General features: G+C 32.5%; 2 protein-coding genes and 1 long non-coding RNA gene across 3 annotated transcripts; 2 read left to right on the top strand and 1 right to left on the bottom strand.

Annotated features, from left to right (window-relative positions):
• The first annotated feature begins 388 nt into the window (after nt 1-388).
• Nucleotides 389-1688, top strand: LOC145556751 (uncharacterized). Its single transcript, XR_014091922.1, has 3 exons — nt 389-545; nt 806-902; nt 1323-1688. It is a non-coding gene; the product is annotated as an uncharacterized LOC145556751 (long non-coding RNA).
• A 4957-nt stretch (nt 1689-6645) lies between these two features.
• Nucleotides 6646-9917, top strand: LOC145556750 (BTB/POZ domain-containing protein At3g56230-like). The gene is made up of 3 exons (XM_081618399.1): nt 6646-6973; nt 8390-8566; nt 9297-9917. Exons 1-3 carry the CDS (start codon nt 6770-6772, stop codon nt 9756-9758), a joined length of 843 nt encoding a protein of 280 aa, XP_081474525.1. The 5' UTR covers nt 6646-6769; the 3' UTR covers nt 9759-9917.
• Nucleotides 9918-13237: 3320 nt separating this feature from the next.
• Nucleotides 13238-15027, bottom strand: LOC145556749 (uncharacterized). Its single transcript, XM_081618398.1, has 4 exons — nt 14750-15027; nt 14485-14613; nt 14031-14201; nt 13238-13513 (listed from the first exon to the last, which is right to left on the bottom strand). The coding sequence occupies exons 1-4, from the start codon at nt 14828-14830 to the stop codon at nt 13406-13408; spliced, it is 489 nt and encodes a 162-aa protein (XP_081474524.1). The 5' UTR covers nt 14831-15027; the 3' UTR covers nt 13238-13405.
• Between the last annotated feature and the right edge of the window lie 1842 nt (nt 15028-16869).

Genomic DNA, 16869 nt, shown 5'->3' with positions numbered 1-16869 from the left:
CAATATTAGTGTATTATTAAAGCAAAAACTGATCCCTATGTCAACAACTTTTTGAGAAGAATCAAGACTAAATTCATGCACATAACCACTAATTAGACACTAACTGCAAAAATCTGACTATCTTTATCCGAGCTTTTTATCAGTTTACAACATAAAACCACCGGCCTTGCCCACAGCACGTGACCCATACTCTTCACTTTTTTCCTAGTCCTTTGCCTTATTTTGGCCTTAAAATTAAAAAACCAGGCAACTTGAGCCTCTAGTTTTCCACAAAACTAGCTAGAATAAATGAAAATAATTCTTAGAAATTAAAATAAAAATGATACTCTTAAAACATAATCCAAATCTAGGGGCCACACTTTATCCAACATTTATTTTGCTTACTAAATCATCAAATCTATAAATACCCACATTTTCCTTTCTTTGTTCATCATCAATTCTAAACTCATTACATCTTTCAACATTTGCAAATTAAGACTCATACACAATTCTAAATATGGATGCCATGCAATCCTGGGTTTCTGAGCACAAACTCACTAGCATTGGTGAGTATTAAATCTTTACTTTTTGTAAATGTCATCTTTTGATTTAATTTACGTATCTATACTATCCCTTTGTCCGAAATTAATTGTCATGTTGATATGTATTTCGAGCTAGTAATATGGCACTAAAATCCGAGCAATGGTAGTATTAATTATTAAAGTACATATATAAGTACTGAGTAGTATCTAGCTAATTACATTTTCAATGTAACAATTATTTTAGCAATGATTTAATTATATGCTCTCTATGTATTGTCATGCAGGAGCATTATGGGCTTCAGCAGTTGGAGGATCAATTGCTTACAATTCGCGTTCGAAATCATCATCTCTCAAGCCAAGCCTCAAGCTAATTCATGCTAGGTATGCCTCATTTTTATAAATTTAGTGATTTTTTAAATAAATTGGACAATATGATTTCTAATGGGAATATGGGATTTGTACTTTAAATTATATTGTCTAGACAAGATTTAAATTAATACTACTAACAAAGTATATTTTTGACCAATTGTTTTCAGCAAAACATAAAAATATCATGACCTCAACAAACTGAGTTTACCAAAGATCTAATTTATAAACAACACCCGTATATAAAATCTTAATAAACAAGCTAAGTGAACCAACCAATAAAAACTGTTAAACGACAAGTTACAATTTTGTCATAGCGACACATTATCGGGCTAGTGTAGATAAACTCTCGTAAGGTATTGATAAATTGTTATGAAAAAGAATTCCTAATAACATAAACCTAATTGGTAATTTTGTTTTGTTATTAATTGACAGGATGCATGCACAAGCCTTAACATTGGCAGTGTTATCAGGGGCAGCAGTGTACCATTATTATGAGAAGCGCACTGCTCAGGCTAATACCCAAAAATCGGTTTAATTAATGGAGAATGACAATAATTTTTGATGATTTATTCATACAAATTTTATTTCATGGAAGTCTAATTTTTTATGGCAAACAGATCCATCAAAAGTACTTGCTATTAGTAATTAAATTAATTAAGTATGATTAAAAAGCAAGAGCTTAATTTTATGCTTGGTTATATTATGCTCTATTATGTACTAGCTATGAGTTTTTCCTACTTTATTTTCGTATGTACATTTACAAGCAAATCAATAAATAAAGTTTTGATGTTTTTATCATGTAGTATGTTTATTATATACATTCGAGCAAGTTGAGCATATATAGAGCAATTTATTGTTGCAATGTGGTTTTTAATTTAATACTGATAAACTAACTTTTATCAAGTGAGTTAAAATCAATTTATAGACATATAAATGAAGCTTATACACACATTTACACATAAAATGTGTTCACAAAGGCCCCTACATATTATTTCCTACAAGTACAATTTTTTTTGGGAGCTCGATAGAAAAATGAGTTAATTAAGTACGGAGTAAAGGATAAATGATAATTATTACTCTATATGATACAACAATGAAAATGACCAATTAGTGTTTCTAAATAATGGATCATTTATCTGAGAACAACAAACCCAATTAACATTTTTATATTGGACTTAGCCCAAAAGTTGTACTTGAAAGTCCAAGTCAAGTAGCACACATAATGACAACCCTGTAAACAATAATTGTGCTTGGACATGAAGATTACTATTTCATGGGTTTGATAAAAGTTAATGTAAGTTTTCCAATTGTTTTTACGCGAAAACAAAAATTGTCGAAAAGTTTCGTAAGGACTTTAATATCCTCCGGGAGTCCAATTGGGTGGGTGGAACATCCAATCTGCGTTAAAGCATCCAATTTACCTGTTTTCATACACGCCCCTTGTATGGGCTATAAACTTTCACGAGACCTTTATGTGGCCGACTAATGTCGTATATGGCTTGAAATAACATTAAATGACCCCGAGATGCATCATGTAGAATTACGTGAATTTCTGACATCAGATCCTGACGCCTCCTACATTTCTTCGATTTCGTGTATTATAGCCTTCAAAGTTGGCTTTCATACATCATTTTTTCACCTAGCGATATTATGCATCTAGGTACTTCCATGGTTTCCCAGAGGGCCTTGGGACTCATGAATAATGTCCGAAACCATCTCACTCATCCTTAATCATCATATCTTAAGGCAAAGACGACATACCCTCAAATGACAAACTCTGTTTGTATGTCTTGTCCTTGAGTCCACATGTCTTGTGCACATGCCACAAGCCCCCGTGCATCATCCAACACTTAGGCTTTATGACTTGTCTCAATCACGTACTTAGCATTTTTAAGCATAGAAGATGCACCGATAACCTCATTTTCCAAAATTTAGGTGATTTTAGGGAATAAGGTAGGGGGAGGGACGAAACGAATTGACATAGGGTTGAATATCAGTGGATCGTGGCAGCAATATCACTCTTCCACTTACAATACCCCATCGTGTATTTAAATCGTTTGCAAAGGATTCAACCCATCGCTCGATAAGAATTGTACTTCAAGGTGGCATCTCGGAAAATACGAGAATAAAGGTGGTAATTGGAAAATAGGGAAAAGTTGCTAAAACAGACCTATAAGATGGTGGAAATGTTGGGAATAGTGGGGGGGGGGGGGGGGATGGGTTTTTGACACTTTGGTACATTCCATATTACCCTTATTGCGCGTTTTTTGAGGGATGGACCGGGAATAGTGGTAATTGACCGTAGAGGACAGTTTGTGTTAATTGATGATGGGATGAGGTAATTGATTGTGTTTGCATAAGATAAGATGTGATACTTACATTACAAGTATAAATGGTAGTATGATTATCCATAGTCTATCAATCAATACATCACATCACATCAATTAACACACATGAAAATAGATTATCCATAGTGATATAGAATCAACCTCTTCCGGGCGAGGTTTTGATAGATCGCAGAATCCGATATGTGTTATTTTTCATTACTAGCTATATTGTCAAGTCACATCACATCACTAGTATGGTCATATGTCATCATTATATGTATATGACATTTTTGTACATTTATGACATCATTTTGTTAAGTCACATCATATTATGACGTCACATCACTATAAATATCACATCATATCGTTAAATTCATATTATATCATTATAGTCAAATCACATTACTTCATTATACTTTTATGACATCATCATTATCAAGCCACATCACATCATTATACTTATGACATCATTATATTTCATGAATTTCAAAATGAAAACAAAACTCATTCTTGTTACTTTATAGACATCTTTATAGGTGTCTTATGGTTTCAAACCACCTTATATGAGTCTAGGAGTCACCTTATGCATTTAGTTCACTTTTTGAAAAAAAGTCAAAAATAGACCCAAAATCGGATATTATAGACTTCAATTTTGGACCATTTTCACTTTTTTGGACCCGGAATTAATATGCCGAGATGTTTCCCATGGACCTTAATACACCCTGAAATTCCGTTAGGGTGGGTCCATCCAAATATGCCTTTAATCTGTCAATTTACCCGTTTACAACTTGCACCGATTTCACAAACTCAACCCTGCCACGGACATTTATGACAACAAATAATGATCATATATGTTTCCAAATGACATTATATATGTCCCCGGGATGCATCCCCTAGGATCTCGAGACTTTCCGACACCGGGTCAAAAAACCTCCAATATTGCCCAAAAAGAGTGAATTATAGCCTTTAATTTTGCAAATTTTTTACTTTTTTTGACCCGGAAACAAAAATTGCCGAGAAGCTTCCTATAGACCCTAATAATCTTCGGGAGACCAATTGGGCGAGTGTAACCATCCAATTTGTCTTAAAACATCCAATTTACGCATTTTCATACACGCCTCTTTTGTGGGCTCTAAGCTTTCACGAGGCCTTTATGTAGCTAACTATAATGATCGTATATGGATCGAAATAACATTATACGACCCCGGGATGCATCTTGTAGAATTCCATGAATTTCTGACACCGGGTCCCGACACCTCCTAAATTTCTTCGATTTTGTGTATTATAGCCTTCGAATTTGGCTTCCATACATCATTTCTTCACCCGGCGAGATTGTGCATCTAGATCCTTTCATGGGTTCCAAAAGGGACTTATGACTCATGAATAGTGCCCGAAACCATCTCATTTATCCTTAATCATCATGTCTTAAGGCAAAGACGACACACCCTCAAATGACAAAACTATTTGTTTGTATGTCTTGTCCTTGGGTCCCCATGTCTTGTGCACATGCCATGAGCTCTCTTGCACCATCCAACCCAATTCCTACCGAGCGGTGGGTTGAATCCTTGTGGTAATTGGAAAAATAGTGAAAGTTGCTAAAACATTCGCTTGCAAAGGATTTAAATATACTACCTTTGTTTTTGAAAATTTGACTTATTTACTATTTATAATTATATGGTCAAAACAAAATAAATTTGATATATGTTATTAATTAGTTATTATACAATAGAATTAAACTACGGCTTGGGCGATGCTGAATTGTTTTTACGACACTACTATTCATGTGGACATAATTTTCACTAATATGGCTATGCATAAGTGAAGCTGTGAAGATATTCATGGTCAAAGAAGTTTATGTGCAAATGTAAAGTGAATTGAACTTTTAGGAATAGAGAGACTGAAAGAGTATAATGTTTCACGTAGGAAATGCTAACTTGGCATTTTTGTAATATTGTGGAAGTTGTAAGTTGTAACTACTAACTAGTACCATATTTGTCAAATAGTAGTATTATACGTATTTATTTTACACAAATTTTAATATATGGCTGACCACACCGTGTGGCTAGGGTTACTTAGCTTATTCATGGGTTATTACTTAGTCGCTCAAGGGTTATTTATTTAGGGGTTGCTCAATCGGTCGGTAAGGTCTTACTTGGTCAGGGGCTACTCGATCGGTTGAGGATTAATCTCACACTGAAAACGTGTTACCTGAATGAGTAACCCCATAATAAGTAACCCTTGACCGGCTGTGTAAACCCTAAATAAGTAACCCCGACAAAAACGCGCAAACCGAATGAGTAACCTCAAAATAAATAACCCTTGATCGACTGAGTAACCTCTGAATGGATAACCCCAACCACACGATGTGATCAGCCGCACAAAAAAAACACAGTTTATTTTATTATTATGAAAATCAAGTTGAAAAAGAAAAAATGATGATGTCGACAGTGGAAAAGGAAGGAAAAAAAAAAAGGAGAAGGTGTGAGTTTGAATTAGATGATTAGACCGTTAGACGTGCAAAGCTTAACTCATATCTGCTGTTAGTAAGGTTGGAAAGTCCCTTTCTTTTTCCAAACCTTCTTCATGATTCGTCTCTAAGCTATTAATTATTCTAGGCACCTTCTAATACTTGCCTACCAACTCTTAACTTACTTTGCTATTTGACCATTTTACCCTTATATTATGCCATAACTTTTGTAAATCACCTTGATTTTTTTTTTTTTTTTTTTTTTTTTTTTAAATGTATAGATAAACTTTTATTGACTATTATCATATCCATTAATATTTGTTATGACTCAATGAGGCTGGCTGAATTTCACCAAACCAATAATTAGAGAAATGAAATACATATATTTTCATTCTCATCTCCAAAAGACCTTGTATATATATTCCAATTTCGTATTATTTGATGCATGAATATATGTCTATTATTAATCACATAATTATTGGTGTTGATCTAAAAAATAGAAAGGATAAGGTTGTGGTTATGGTTTAATATTTAGACATTAACAAGTGTCTTTTAAATATCAATAATATTAGAAATAATTTTGACTTTTTGCCGATTACACTGTTGTATCAAAAATACGGAGTGCATCATATACTAGTTTCACTAAGTTAAGTTATTTTTATATATCATCTAATTAACCTTTAAATAATCCTTATCAATTTTCTAAGGAATTAGTTGAAAATGATCTAATTGTTTATCAACCTATTCATTGATCTACTTAATCAACAACCCTTAATTTAAACAGATAGTGTAAGGCCAATTTTGTCATTGTTCATACATGCATCTATAATTACATACCCTATAAAGAAAGCAATCATTAATCTCTCATATTATAATCAAGTAACAAATTAAATTATACTTCAACAAACTTTTAATTTAAAAAATGAAGGGTACGTAACTTAAAGTAGCTAGTACATATACTTGTCGTGAAGTTGACTTAGAGAATTACTCATCAACTTATACATAACTTTATTATAAATCTATATAAACATTCTTCTTCCTCTTCTTTTCCAGGTTTTATTCTCAAATTCATCTCATAATAAGAAATGGATTGTTCAATTTGCACAACAATGCCTTTCATTCTAAGGCCACCGAGGAATACGATTTGTGCAGCTTGCTATGAAGGTGCAAGGAACTTAATCTCCTTGGTTAACAAATTCGACGGCGATATCAGTAGCAATCATAATCATAAATGTGGTGAGAAATCAGGAGGAACCAATGTGATTTCATCTTCTAATCCATCTTGTAAGGTAATTAGTATCGTCCCATGTTATTATTGTTTAAATGATCATGTTAACTATTATGCATGCTTTTATTTTAATTATGTTTTGAAGCCTCTTAAAAATATTTAAATTTATGATATTAATATATTTGAGTTGCTTCTTATTGGATTTAAGGTGTGCTTTAGTTGTGAATTGTGATAGGAAGAATACTTATATTATACTTCGTATAAAACTAAATAAAGGACCATCATATCACAATTTTTGTAAGGCTAATAATTAAGGATGGAGAATTTTTCATATGTAAAGTGTTGATGTTGATGACGTGATAATTAATTAATAATTAGGTAGGGAATTTTTGAAATGAAATAATATAAATAAGTACGTGGTTGATGATCGATAGGCCAGAAAACATTGTGCTAGCCATTATAGCTAGGTCCCTTGGGCCGAAAATTTATTTTAGCTATAAATTGAACTTGAACAATCCTTATTAGTTATTACCGAGTATTTTTTTTAACGTATAGCATCGAGGCAAGTCATGCAGCTAATTGATTTGTTAATTGTTTAGAAAAACAAAAGATAATTATGCAGAGGTGCTTTTCATTACTATTTTTCTAGGAAGGAGGAAATTTCACCAGCCATGCAGTTGAGTTCATTGGAAGATATTAAGTGTTATATTGACCTTCAAAAAATAATTTCATAGATAATAATAATATAATCGTTAGACCATTATTTAATAATCTAGTCATAAAATGATGGAATTTGCTAAATTAAGATTCCCCATCCTTAACCCAATAATTGCGTATAAAGCGGGTGATGTTGTAAATGTTCATCGATGGCAATATGGTAGGTCGAATTTCCTATTTATTTGTCTTTAATAAGTACAACTTTAGGTAATATGTAACGCTCTACTATACAATATTTTTGGCCTTGATGCTAAGTTTCTAACTACTGTACTTAATTATACTCCATAACTATCACCATCTAATATAAGTAATAACGGTTACACGACTTAATAAAGTTGTTCATCTTTCAAATTCAACACGAGTATATCTGTATATGGTGTCTTGTGCACTAAATTGTCTTTACTACATTGCTTTATTTGTACAAGGAAATATTGTGTTACTATACATTAAGCAATCTTTTTTTGGGAAGCTTTGATTATGACGATAAGATATCGATGTATATATATGAATTGACTTGGATTTATTTTAGGTGGCTCATATCTTGGTCGATCTATTCTGTTTATGTATTTTGAGAAAATATATTACTGGTAGCATTTTTGTGAAATTAGGTAACGCGTTATTAGTGAATCATATTGATCATTGTGAAATGGATAATAATTGAACATCACTTTCTAGTTAGAATCCTAATTATTATTGTTGTTGGGAGTATTTAGTTCAATTATTAAATACAAGTATTTATGCTATTTGAAATTGGCTTCAGGGTTTTGCCAATGTACTGAAATGGGTGAAGGAAATGAAAGACATGGAAGAGGAATTAAATGATAAAATAAGCTTTTTGGGTGAGTTTGAAGCTGCCTTCAAAGATGAAATTCATACTGATATCCTTGTAAAGCCTGGCAACAATGGACCTCCTATTCCTGCTCACAGAGCATTATTGGTATGTCACTTTATTTAATACGTACTCTTCAATATTGATTAATTACATTTCAATTAGTTTTGCCTAATTAAATTGTTCTTTATTTTTTCATATAGTGTCTTTAATCCACTTAATCATACAAGTTATTTAATCCTTAAAAATTAACAACCTTGGATGTAATTATTAACTACCCAATTAGTTTAGACAATGTTGAAACAATTAGGCCAGGGCTAATTAAAGATGGCTCTTAGTTGTGTCGGGTCGTGCCTCGTGCTAGGTCCACGTGCTTTGAGCTTAGTTAGGCTCGGTCCATGAGTTTTGTGTCGGACCGGGCCAAATTTTTCATAAGGTTGGGCCGTAAACGGCCCAAGCCCACGTGCCATCGTGACGGGCTTGCGTGCCTAAGCAAAATTGCATCAATTTTAGCATGTTTTGTCGTGACGAGCCCGATCGTGCCGCGGCTTATCGTGATGCTCTCAAATAAAAGCGGCCTAGGCTTGCCACAACCCACACGCACAGTCACACAGTACCGTGTCGTGCTTTTTTCATGTCCGTGTCGTGCCGTGCATTTTACATGCTAGGTCATGCCGGGCTGGCCCGGCCCAGTACCATCTTTTGTCAGGGTGCAATAATTATTGCATGCTAGTGTAAGCTAGTGTAAGTATTGTGTGTCCCACGTTAAAAAAAAAGGGGTGAACTTATTCTTAAAGGCCAAAGTGTGATAACAAATGTTTATGGTACATTATGACAGGCAGCAAAATCAGAGATCTTCAAAAACATGTTAGACTCAGATGATTGTAAAGAAGCACCAAATGAAGCCATAACTCTACCAGAACTCAACCACGACGAGCTAGAATCCCTCCTTAAGTTCCTCTACTCCGGGAGCTTGCCCATCGAAAAGGTCGAAAAGCACGTGTACTCGCTATCAGTAGCAGCTGATAAGTACGAAATACACTTCCTACAGAAATTTTGTGATCGACAAATGCTGAATTCTCTTAGTTCATCCAATGCCCTAGACATTCTAGAGATTTCAGATGTTTGTTCCAATTTAACGTTAAAAGATACTGCCTTGAATTTTATTGTGAGAAACATGGAGGATATAGTCTTTTCCTCTAAGTTTGAGTCTTTTGCTTTGAAGAATCCACATTTGAGTGTACAAATTACTAGGGCTTCTTTGATGGATATTAAAAATAGGAGAAATAATGCAATGTAAATTAGAATGGAGAAAAATTATTATTATTATTATTTAAAAGAAATGCAAAGAAAATTCTCAAATTTTTCCTCTCCAAAATTATATGGAGATTGGAGAGGATGCATGGTAGTAATATCAAACTTGTATATTTATCATTTCGAGATAAACTGTCATTGTGTAGTGGTATTATTGTAATAATTTATTAAGCTTCTAATAATTTTATTGAAACCAAATTGGTAACGGTGTTTTTTTTGTGTGGTCGGAGTTACTTTATTCAAAGGTTATTTATTGGAACCAAATTAGTATTACTTCGTAATTAGGGAGCTGAGAGATATAATATAGAGTAGTTCATTTGTGTAATAGGGACATTTTACATGGTTTACTTGTTAACTTGCATCAACTAATATGCTTTAGACAACTGTCTAAAGGTGATTACTGAGGTTTAATTAAGCGAGCTAATATGATACTTATCTGGAATACTTATATCATTTTATAAATCTTATTGTACATCATCAATATAAGATTATTTAAGCCTAACTATCCTTTCAACAATCAAGATTAAAGTTGCCTTCCTAAAGCGTTTGTAAGGCAATCATCACTACCAATGAGTCAAATTAAATACTTCGTATATATATGTTTAATCACGTTATTAATATATAGTGTGAGAGTAAGGGATAAATCAAGTGGTTAAAACTTCCATTCTAATTTCAAGAGATTCATGGATCTATTCTCACCCTTGTTATTGTTGTGGCTCTCTAAACACCCAAAAATATTATATTTCAACGAATGAAACAGTCATAAAATCACCTAAGTAAATGCTTAAACTTATATAGTTCTTAAAATATAATATTTATATATTACACTTAAATCAACTAGCTTGCACTTTGCTAGTCATGAAACAGAAATAATAAAAAATAGGGAAGAAAGGCGGCGAAGTGAAATCTATCGATGTGGTACATTGAAAGTGGCATACAACTGGTGAAGTAAAAACAATAAAAGTATTAAAAACAATGTTAATTTATATAGTTGTAGTAAATCAAAACCTCACGAGCTTTGATCCCTGTTCTTTTCTGTTTATGACAAGATTCGGACAAGATTAATCCATTTGCCCCCTTGCTACCATACTGAATCTTTAGCCTCTCACTACTTGTAACTATTCATAGAGGATCGATTAGTATTAAGGGTCTGTTCTGATTTACTGAATTGAGTTGAATTGAACTGAACTGATTGAAGCTAAACTGAACTGAATTGAATTGTTTATGAGAGAAAGAAATTAAAAATTGAACTGAACTGAATTAAGCTGAAGAGAACATGCCCTAAATTTAGCAGAGAAGCTTACCTAATGATGTACAGATGATATAAACAGGAATTAATCTAATTTTTTAGTACCATCTCAAAACTTTAACCATATAATCAATAAGTTTAAATATCAAGAAGACCATAGCTAAATATTTCATTCTAACACAATACCTACGTGACCTTCTTCCAACAAACATAATCTGTAGAACGTATATATTAATTTTGGACAAAGAGAGTAGATTATTATTAAATTTTATCATAAATAGTCATTTGTGTTGTCGTAGAATTATTTTTTTAATGATATTCATGCAGATAGATAAAAATGCTATCCTAAATAGACAAAAAGTTTTGGTCCAATTATACAAAAGAAATCGAGTACGTACAAAATAAGAACGGTTCTACACTTGTACCTTGAGAAATTCAGTAAAAATCTGTGTGTATAATTTGATAGTTCTATTGTACATTTTCATACATGTATGGAATTTTTGTTTACACGAATCCTTAAATTAATAATGTTGTTACTGGAAAGGTGAAGTCATTCTCATAATATAATCAAGTGAAACACACCTATGCTTGTTACTGATATATATATATAGTTTTGTAAAATCTTTTTGATGCTTAGTTGCTTAAATTCAAAGAAAAGCAATAATACTAAATATTGTATTGGTATTATGAAGTGACAAATAAATATCATTATAAAGCAACAAATAATCAAAACAAAGTTTGTTCAAATGACAATTGACAAGCACTAAATTCTCATTTGTATATTAAATTTTATTCGTTTAATTTTTTGATTAAGTTGATTGGTGAGTCAATAATTTTTCCGCGGGTCGAATTGCATGTATTATCCATGAAAAATATGGCATTTTATAATTTGTCGTCTTAGCTATAAGAATCTCCCTTTAAACACCATAAAATAAAGTGCTAATTTTTGAGGAATTAGTACTACATTTTGATCCTAATGCTCCAAGTTATTGATCGTGCTTGTGCATCACGAATTAATCATTTATATAATATAATTAAGGGAACATCTATATTCATGCCCTTCACATGTACACATAAATTTGTTCTTATTATTAGTCCTTTTCTATAAAGACAATGAATAAGAAATAAGACATCATGCAAAATCACTTTTCTAGTCAATTACAGAGCTAAATGAAGAACAATAATCTCAACTACTAGCAGTATGGTTGTTAATTGTTATTGTGAATTATTAGAACAATTCAAATTTTGTATACTGATAGTATAACTTTCCTTTTCTACCTATAGAACCTTTAATACTAAAGTAGAGAAATTAAAGTCATAAAATTTGTCTAATTGTTAGGTAAGTTTTGATAAAGTAGAAAAGACTGAGTTGATTTTTGAGTAATTTAGATTACAAGGTATTCCGTATTTCATAGCCTTGTTGTAAATACGGTATCGGTCTTTGTGTTGGATCATGAAAGGCAAAATTTCTAGGACTTTTTGGAGAACTAAAACTCATTTAATAACTAGCGGATACAAATTCTTCCTTAAAAGTTCAAAGTTTTTGCTATTATGTTTATTGATGATGATTCCACCTCTTTGAATAATTTACAATGTATTTTATACGCATAACTCAATGAAGTACTAGGGACCTAGGGTACATATTTTTCAAGTTAAATGTCACAATCACAACCCATGGACCAGGAATGTACCCTTTCCAATCATGGAAACACAATGAACTGAGATTGAGTTATTAAAGGCTTTCAATAATAGGTTAGTTTGACAGTTCCTTTTGCCCCCCTTTCCCCTATCCATAAATTGCAATCCCACATCTTACATTGTGATAAAGGATGAGATATCAAAGGATTTATACAATATTAATCTTAATTAATGACTAAGAGCAGACTAGACAAATTATCACGAATTCACGACCCATGCTAGAAACTTGATGACTCGAACCAAAATTGATAAGACCTAAAATTAAATATGGCTAACATTGATATATTTTCTAAAATAAACTAATTGGCATTACACTTATAAGTGTCCTGATCAAATTGACCCCGGCTCAAGCGCCAAAAGCACCATACTTAATTAATCCAAGTAAGGATCAATTAATCGAGACTCGACTTGAAGCTTTGTCAATTTTAGGTCGTAAATCATAACCCTGCACCATAAATAGCAATTAAAGGAGCCAAATGAGAGGATCATTATTCAAATTAAAGCTAAATTGTGCAGGATTGGAAAAGCTCACGTGAAATCTTCGATTTTTGATTGTGAGCATAATAGATTAATAGCTTCCGTACAAAATATTTAACCTACAAACTCGGTGCATGGTGGCATAAAAAGGGAGGGTAAAAAATAAAAACATAAGCTTGCAATTGATCAATAAGCTAACTGATGATGATTTACTCATCTTGCTGATCATCAGTACTTGTATTCCAATGCCTAATAGCCTTCAATACCGCCCGCCTTACCACCTGAGCATCAACAATTTTTCCTCCATTCGCGTCACCCTACAAAATAAATATAAACTGATCAATTTAGAGACATTTCTTTTATGCTTACTCAAGATTTTAAAATCGGTTCCAAAAAAAGAGGGAAAATTTAAAATCCTATAAATAAATTAAATATAAATCTTTTCGCAATTTTCTGCAAGATAAAATCCCAGCATCGGTGCATGATACATGTGAATAAAACAAAGAATATTCACATGTCATAACTTTATATCTCAGGACGAAAAGCTCATTTTGGCCTATGGTACTCACAACCAAAAAAACAAAGATCAAGTATGAATATGAATCCAATGATCGGAAGATTTAGCTAGCTGTCTTCTTGGAGTTTCCTTTGTTTTCGCTCTATAATTTTAAGTATCCAAACATCATACTTTTTAGAGGTATGAAAGGCTATACACACTTCGGGATGAAATGTCGAACATGGTTCACGAGTAACGAAATATGTTGCTGTATTGGTTATATGATCTACTATATGTTCAAGTAAGCAAAGAAAAGAGGGATCAAAAGCATGTCTTACTTCCACACTGACTGCTTCCAATTGAAAATTTTCTGTACAGGAAGCCCTAGCTTCAACTACAGTAAGATTCAGTTCTTCAAAAGCTTGGAGCACAGAAACCAGCAATCCTGAGCAATTCTTTTCTGAGTACACATTTATAAGGAATCCTTTCTCTAGGGTTTCAACTGTGACCTGCACAAATGATGCAGAACAATATACAATCAAATGACTGTAAATAAACATAATTCACGGTGCAGTGCTACAAAGAAAAATAGGCGATGAGTTTATTCTCGATCAATCGTCACTATTGACAGGACAACTATAGTTGGTAGGACAACATCAATTGATTCTCAAACATTGGCAACAGTGAATATTGCCTAGGGAAATTAACCTTCCAAGAAAAACGGGGGATGAACTTAAAGAGAGACGATAAGTATTATCAGAAGCTAAGGTTTTCATGAATCAAAATAGATACCGTGGGTTGTGAATCTTGGATAGTTGAACTTTGAGCATTATTTACGATATCTTGATTTAGCCGGTCCACCTTCTGTTTGAGGTCTTCTATATATTTTGATGCATCAACAACGATAGCAGTATCACTTTCCTGGCAGAAACATATGAACATAGAAAGAACTCATCAAATTAAAAAAAAAACTTATATATGTAATATATTGTAGTTATATATTGAATTAAATTAGCTAGTTAAGGATGATTATATATGAGCAGACAGAGAGAATTACTGCATGAGAGTTAGTGATGGAGCGAAGTAGTTGCAGCTTCTCATGCAGTGCTGCAGCTCTTTTGTGCTCCCTGGAAACCATTGACTCTCTCAGACTCTAGTTTTTTTTTTTTTTTTCCTTCTTTCTCTTACGCTTTCGAAACTCCTTATCACACACTCTGCAAGCTGTTCTCTGAAGCTTATTTTTAAAGAAGAGGGAGGGAGGGAGAGGGAGGGGGATGTGCTCTCATATCAATATGATCATCCCTTGTTTGCTTCCCAAATGACTGCCCCAGTTTCATCACATCAAATTTTTTTAAATGCATACATGCTACTGTGATTTGACATAAATGCCCCTCACTAATGTAAAAACAAAGTCATGACAATAAAATTTTAAAAATACCGAGATAATTTCCATGACTTAATACAAAATAATGTTATTTGTGGATGCCAACTAGCTTAGCTAGGTTATACGTATTAGTTTTGGGGTAGAGCTAGAGGTCTAAATCCTAAGATAGGATTTCGGATACAACATCATTGCATGCATGGCTTTCTCTACACTAAAAAAAAAAAAAAAAAAAAAAAAAAGTTTTAATTGTCAACCCAAAATTAATCTTTTATGCTATGTTTGGATAACAAATTAGAAGGGAAATGGAAGGGAGGGAAATAGGAGAAAGGGGAAGGAAGGGAAAGTGGAGGAAATGATGAGCTCCAATTTCCCTCCAAATCTCTCCAATTTTGAAGGGATGGTCTTTATTAAAGGAGGAGGGAAAATGGATCCCTCCCTCCCCCTCCCCTTCCCTCCCCCAACATGTTATCCAAACAAGGAAGTTTGTCTCCCTCCCTTCCTTTCCTTCCATTTTTTTTTATCCAAACATAGCCTTAATTCATTTTCATGAGAAATCCATCCCTTTAACATCTTGTACTTCCTCAATTCTTCTTTTTTTTTTTTTTTTTTTTAACAGCATATATCAATGCATAACTTTGACAACTAACATTATTAATTTAAATTATGCACTGGAATATACATAATACAATAATTTTTACTTTGTTTTAACAAAAATGGTCAAAATTACTGTATAAATAAATACAAAAGTCAAAATGTTACAATTGTAAAAGAGCACCTAGAGCGGGAGAAATATATACTCCATATAAAAGGAAGAGACTAAAAAAGAAGAAGGATATTGAAATATGCAATACAAGTGCTTAGTTTTGAAGTTATTTAATCTAAAATAATCTCTCTTTTTTTAAACAAATGTAAAAAGAGCAATATTTGCAAATATCAGAACAAGATTTCAGCAAATTAACCTAAGCCATGATCAGAGCAATTGCCAACTTGCACATATCTTGTTTTATAAAATTTAATCATAATTAATCTTCTAAGAATCAGGATCTTAGCTAAATCCGTAAATCATAATCCAAAGGTTATTCAAATAATGTAACTCGACCACATCATTTTCAATTGTCATTGTCACCGGCCACCGTCATACCAGCGTTTTTTTAACGTTAATGTAACAACAAAAACCACTTGAAATTCTAAAGGTTAAGGGAAACATATGCTCCTTAAATTCCACCCAAAATGAAAAAAATTTACTTGTATAAGTAGCAAGTGAATTATTACCAAGCTATTTTTAGCAAATTTGCCTCATGCAAATTAATTAAATACTTCTCAATATCCATGACACAATTATATACATAGTGCTATATTAGATCAAATATACTCATGCTAATCCACGGAAAATTAAAACATAAATTCCTATTTTACTTGTTATACAACTAAACAAAATTTCATGAATGATCAAATATTAGCTACATTTCTTGTAAAATAAGTAATGCAAAGTATAAATTATGAAGAATGAAGATATGTTTGATTCCAAATAAGCAAAAAAAAAAAATCATTTGTGGTCAAACATTTTTACTTCATGAGATTTATAGAATGAACATTTGCTTAACTCTCATCACCAATTCACCCTACTTATAATAAATAAGTATTATTGATAATATGAACCCCATAAATTAGCCCTAACTGTTAAGATTTTGTTTCATTCTCCTTAAAATTCTATTAATGGCACTGTCCACTTGGACCATATCTCGTAAAATCAATAAGGTCGCTATCCTTTGGCTTTTGACTAAAGTAAACCA

Source organism: Chenopodium album, chromosome 8 (genome assembly GCF_948465745.1).
Source record: "Chenopodium album chromosome 8, dcCheAlbu1.1, whole genome shotgun sequence".
NCBI classification, from domain to species: Eukaryota; Viridiplantae; Streptophyta; class Magnoliopsida; order Caryophyllales; family Amaranthaceae; genus Chenopodium; species Chenopodium album.
The sequence above is the reverse complement of the archived record's forward strand: the minus strand, read 5'-3'. Positions and strand labels throughout refer to the sequence as shown.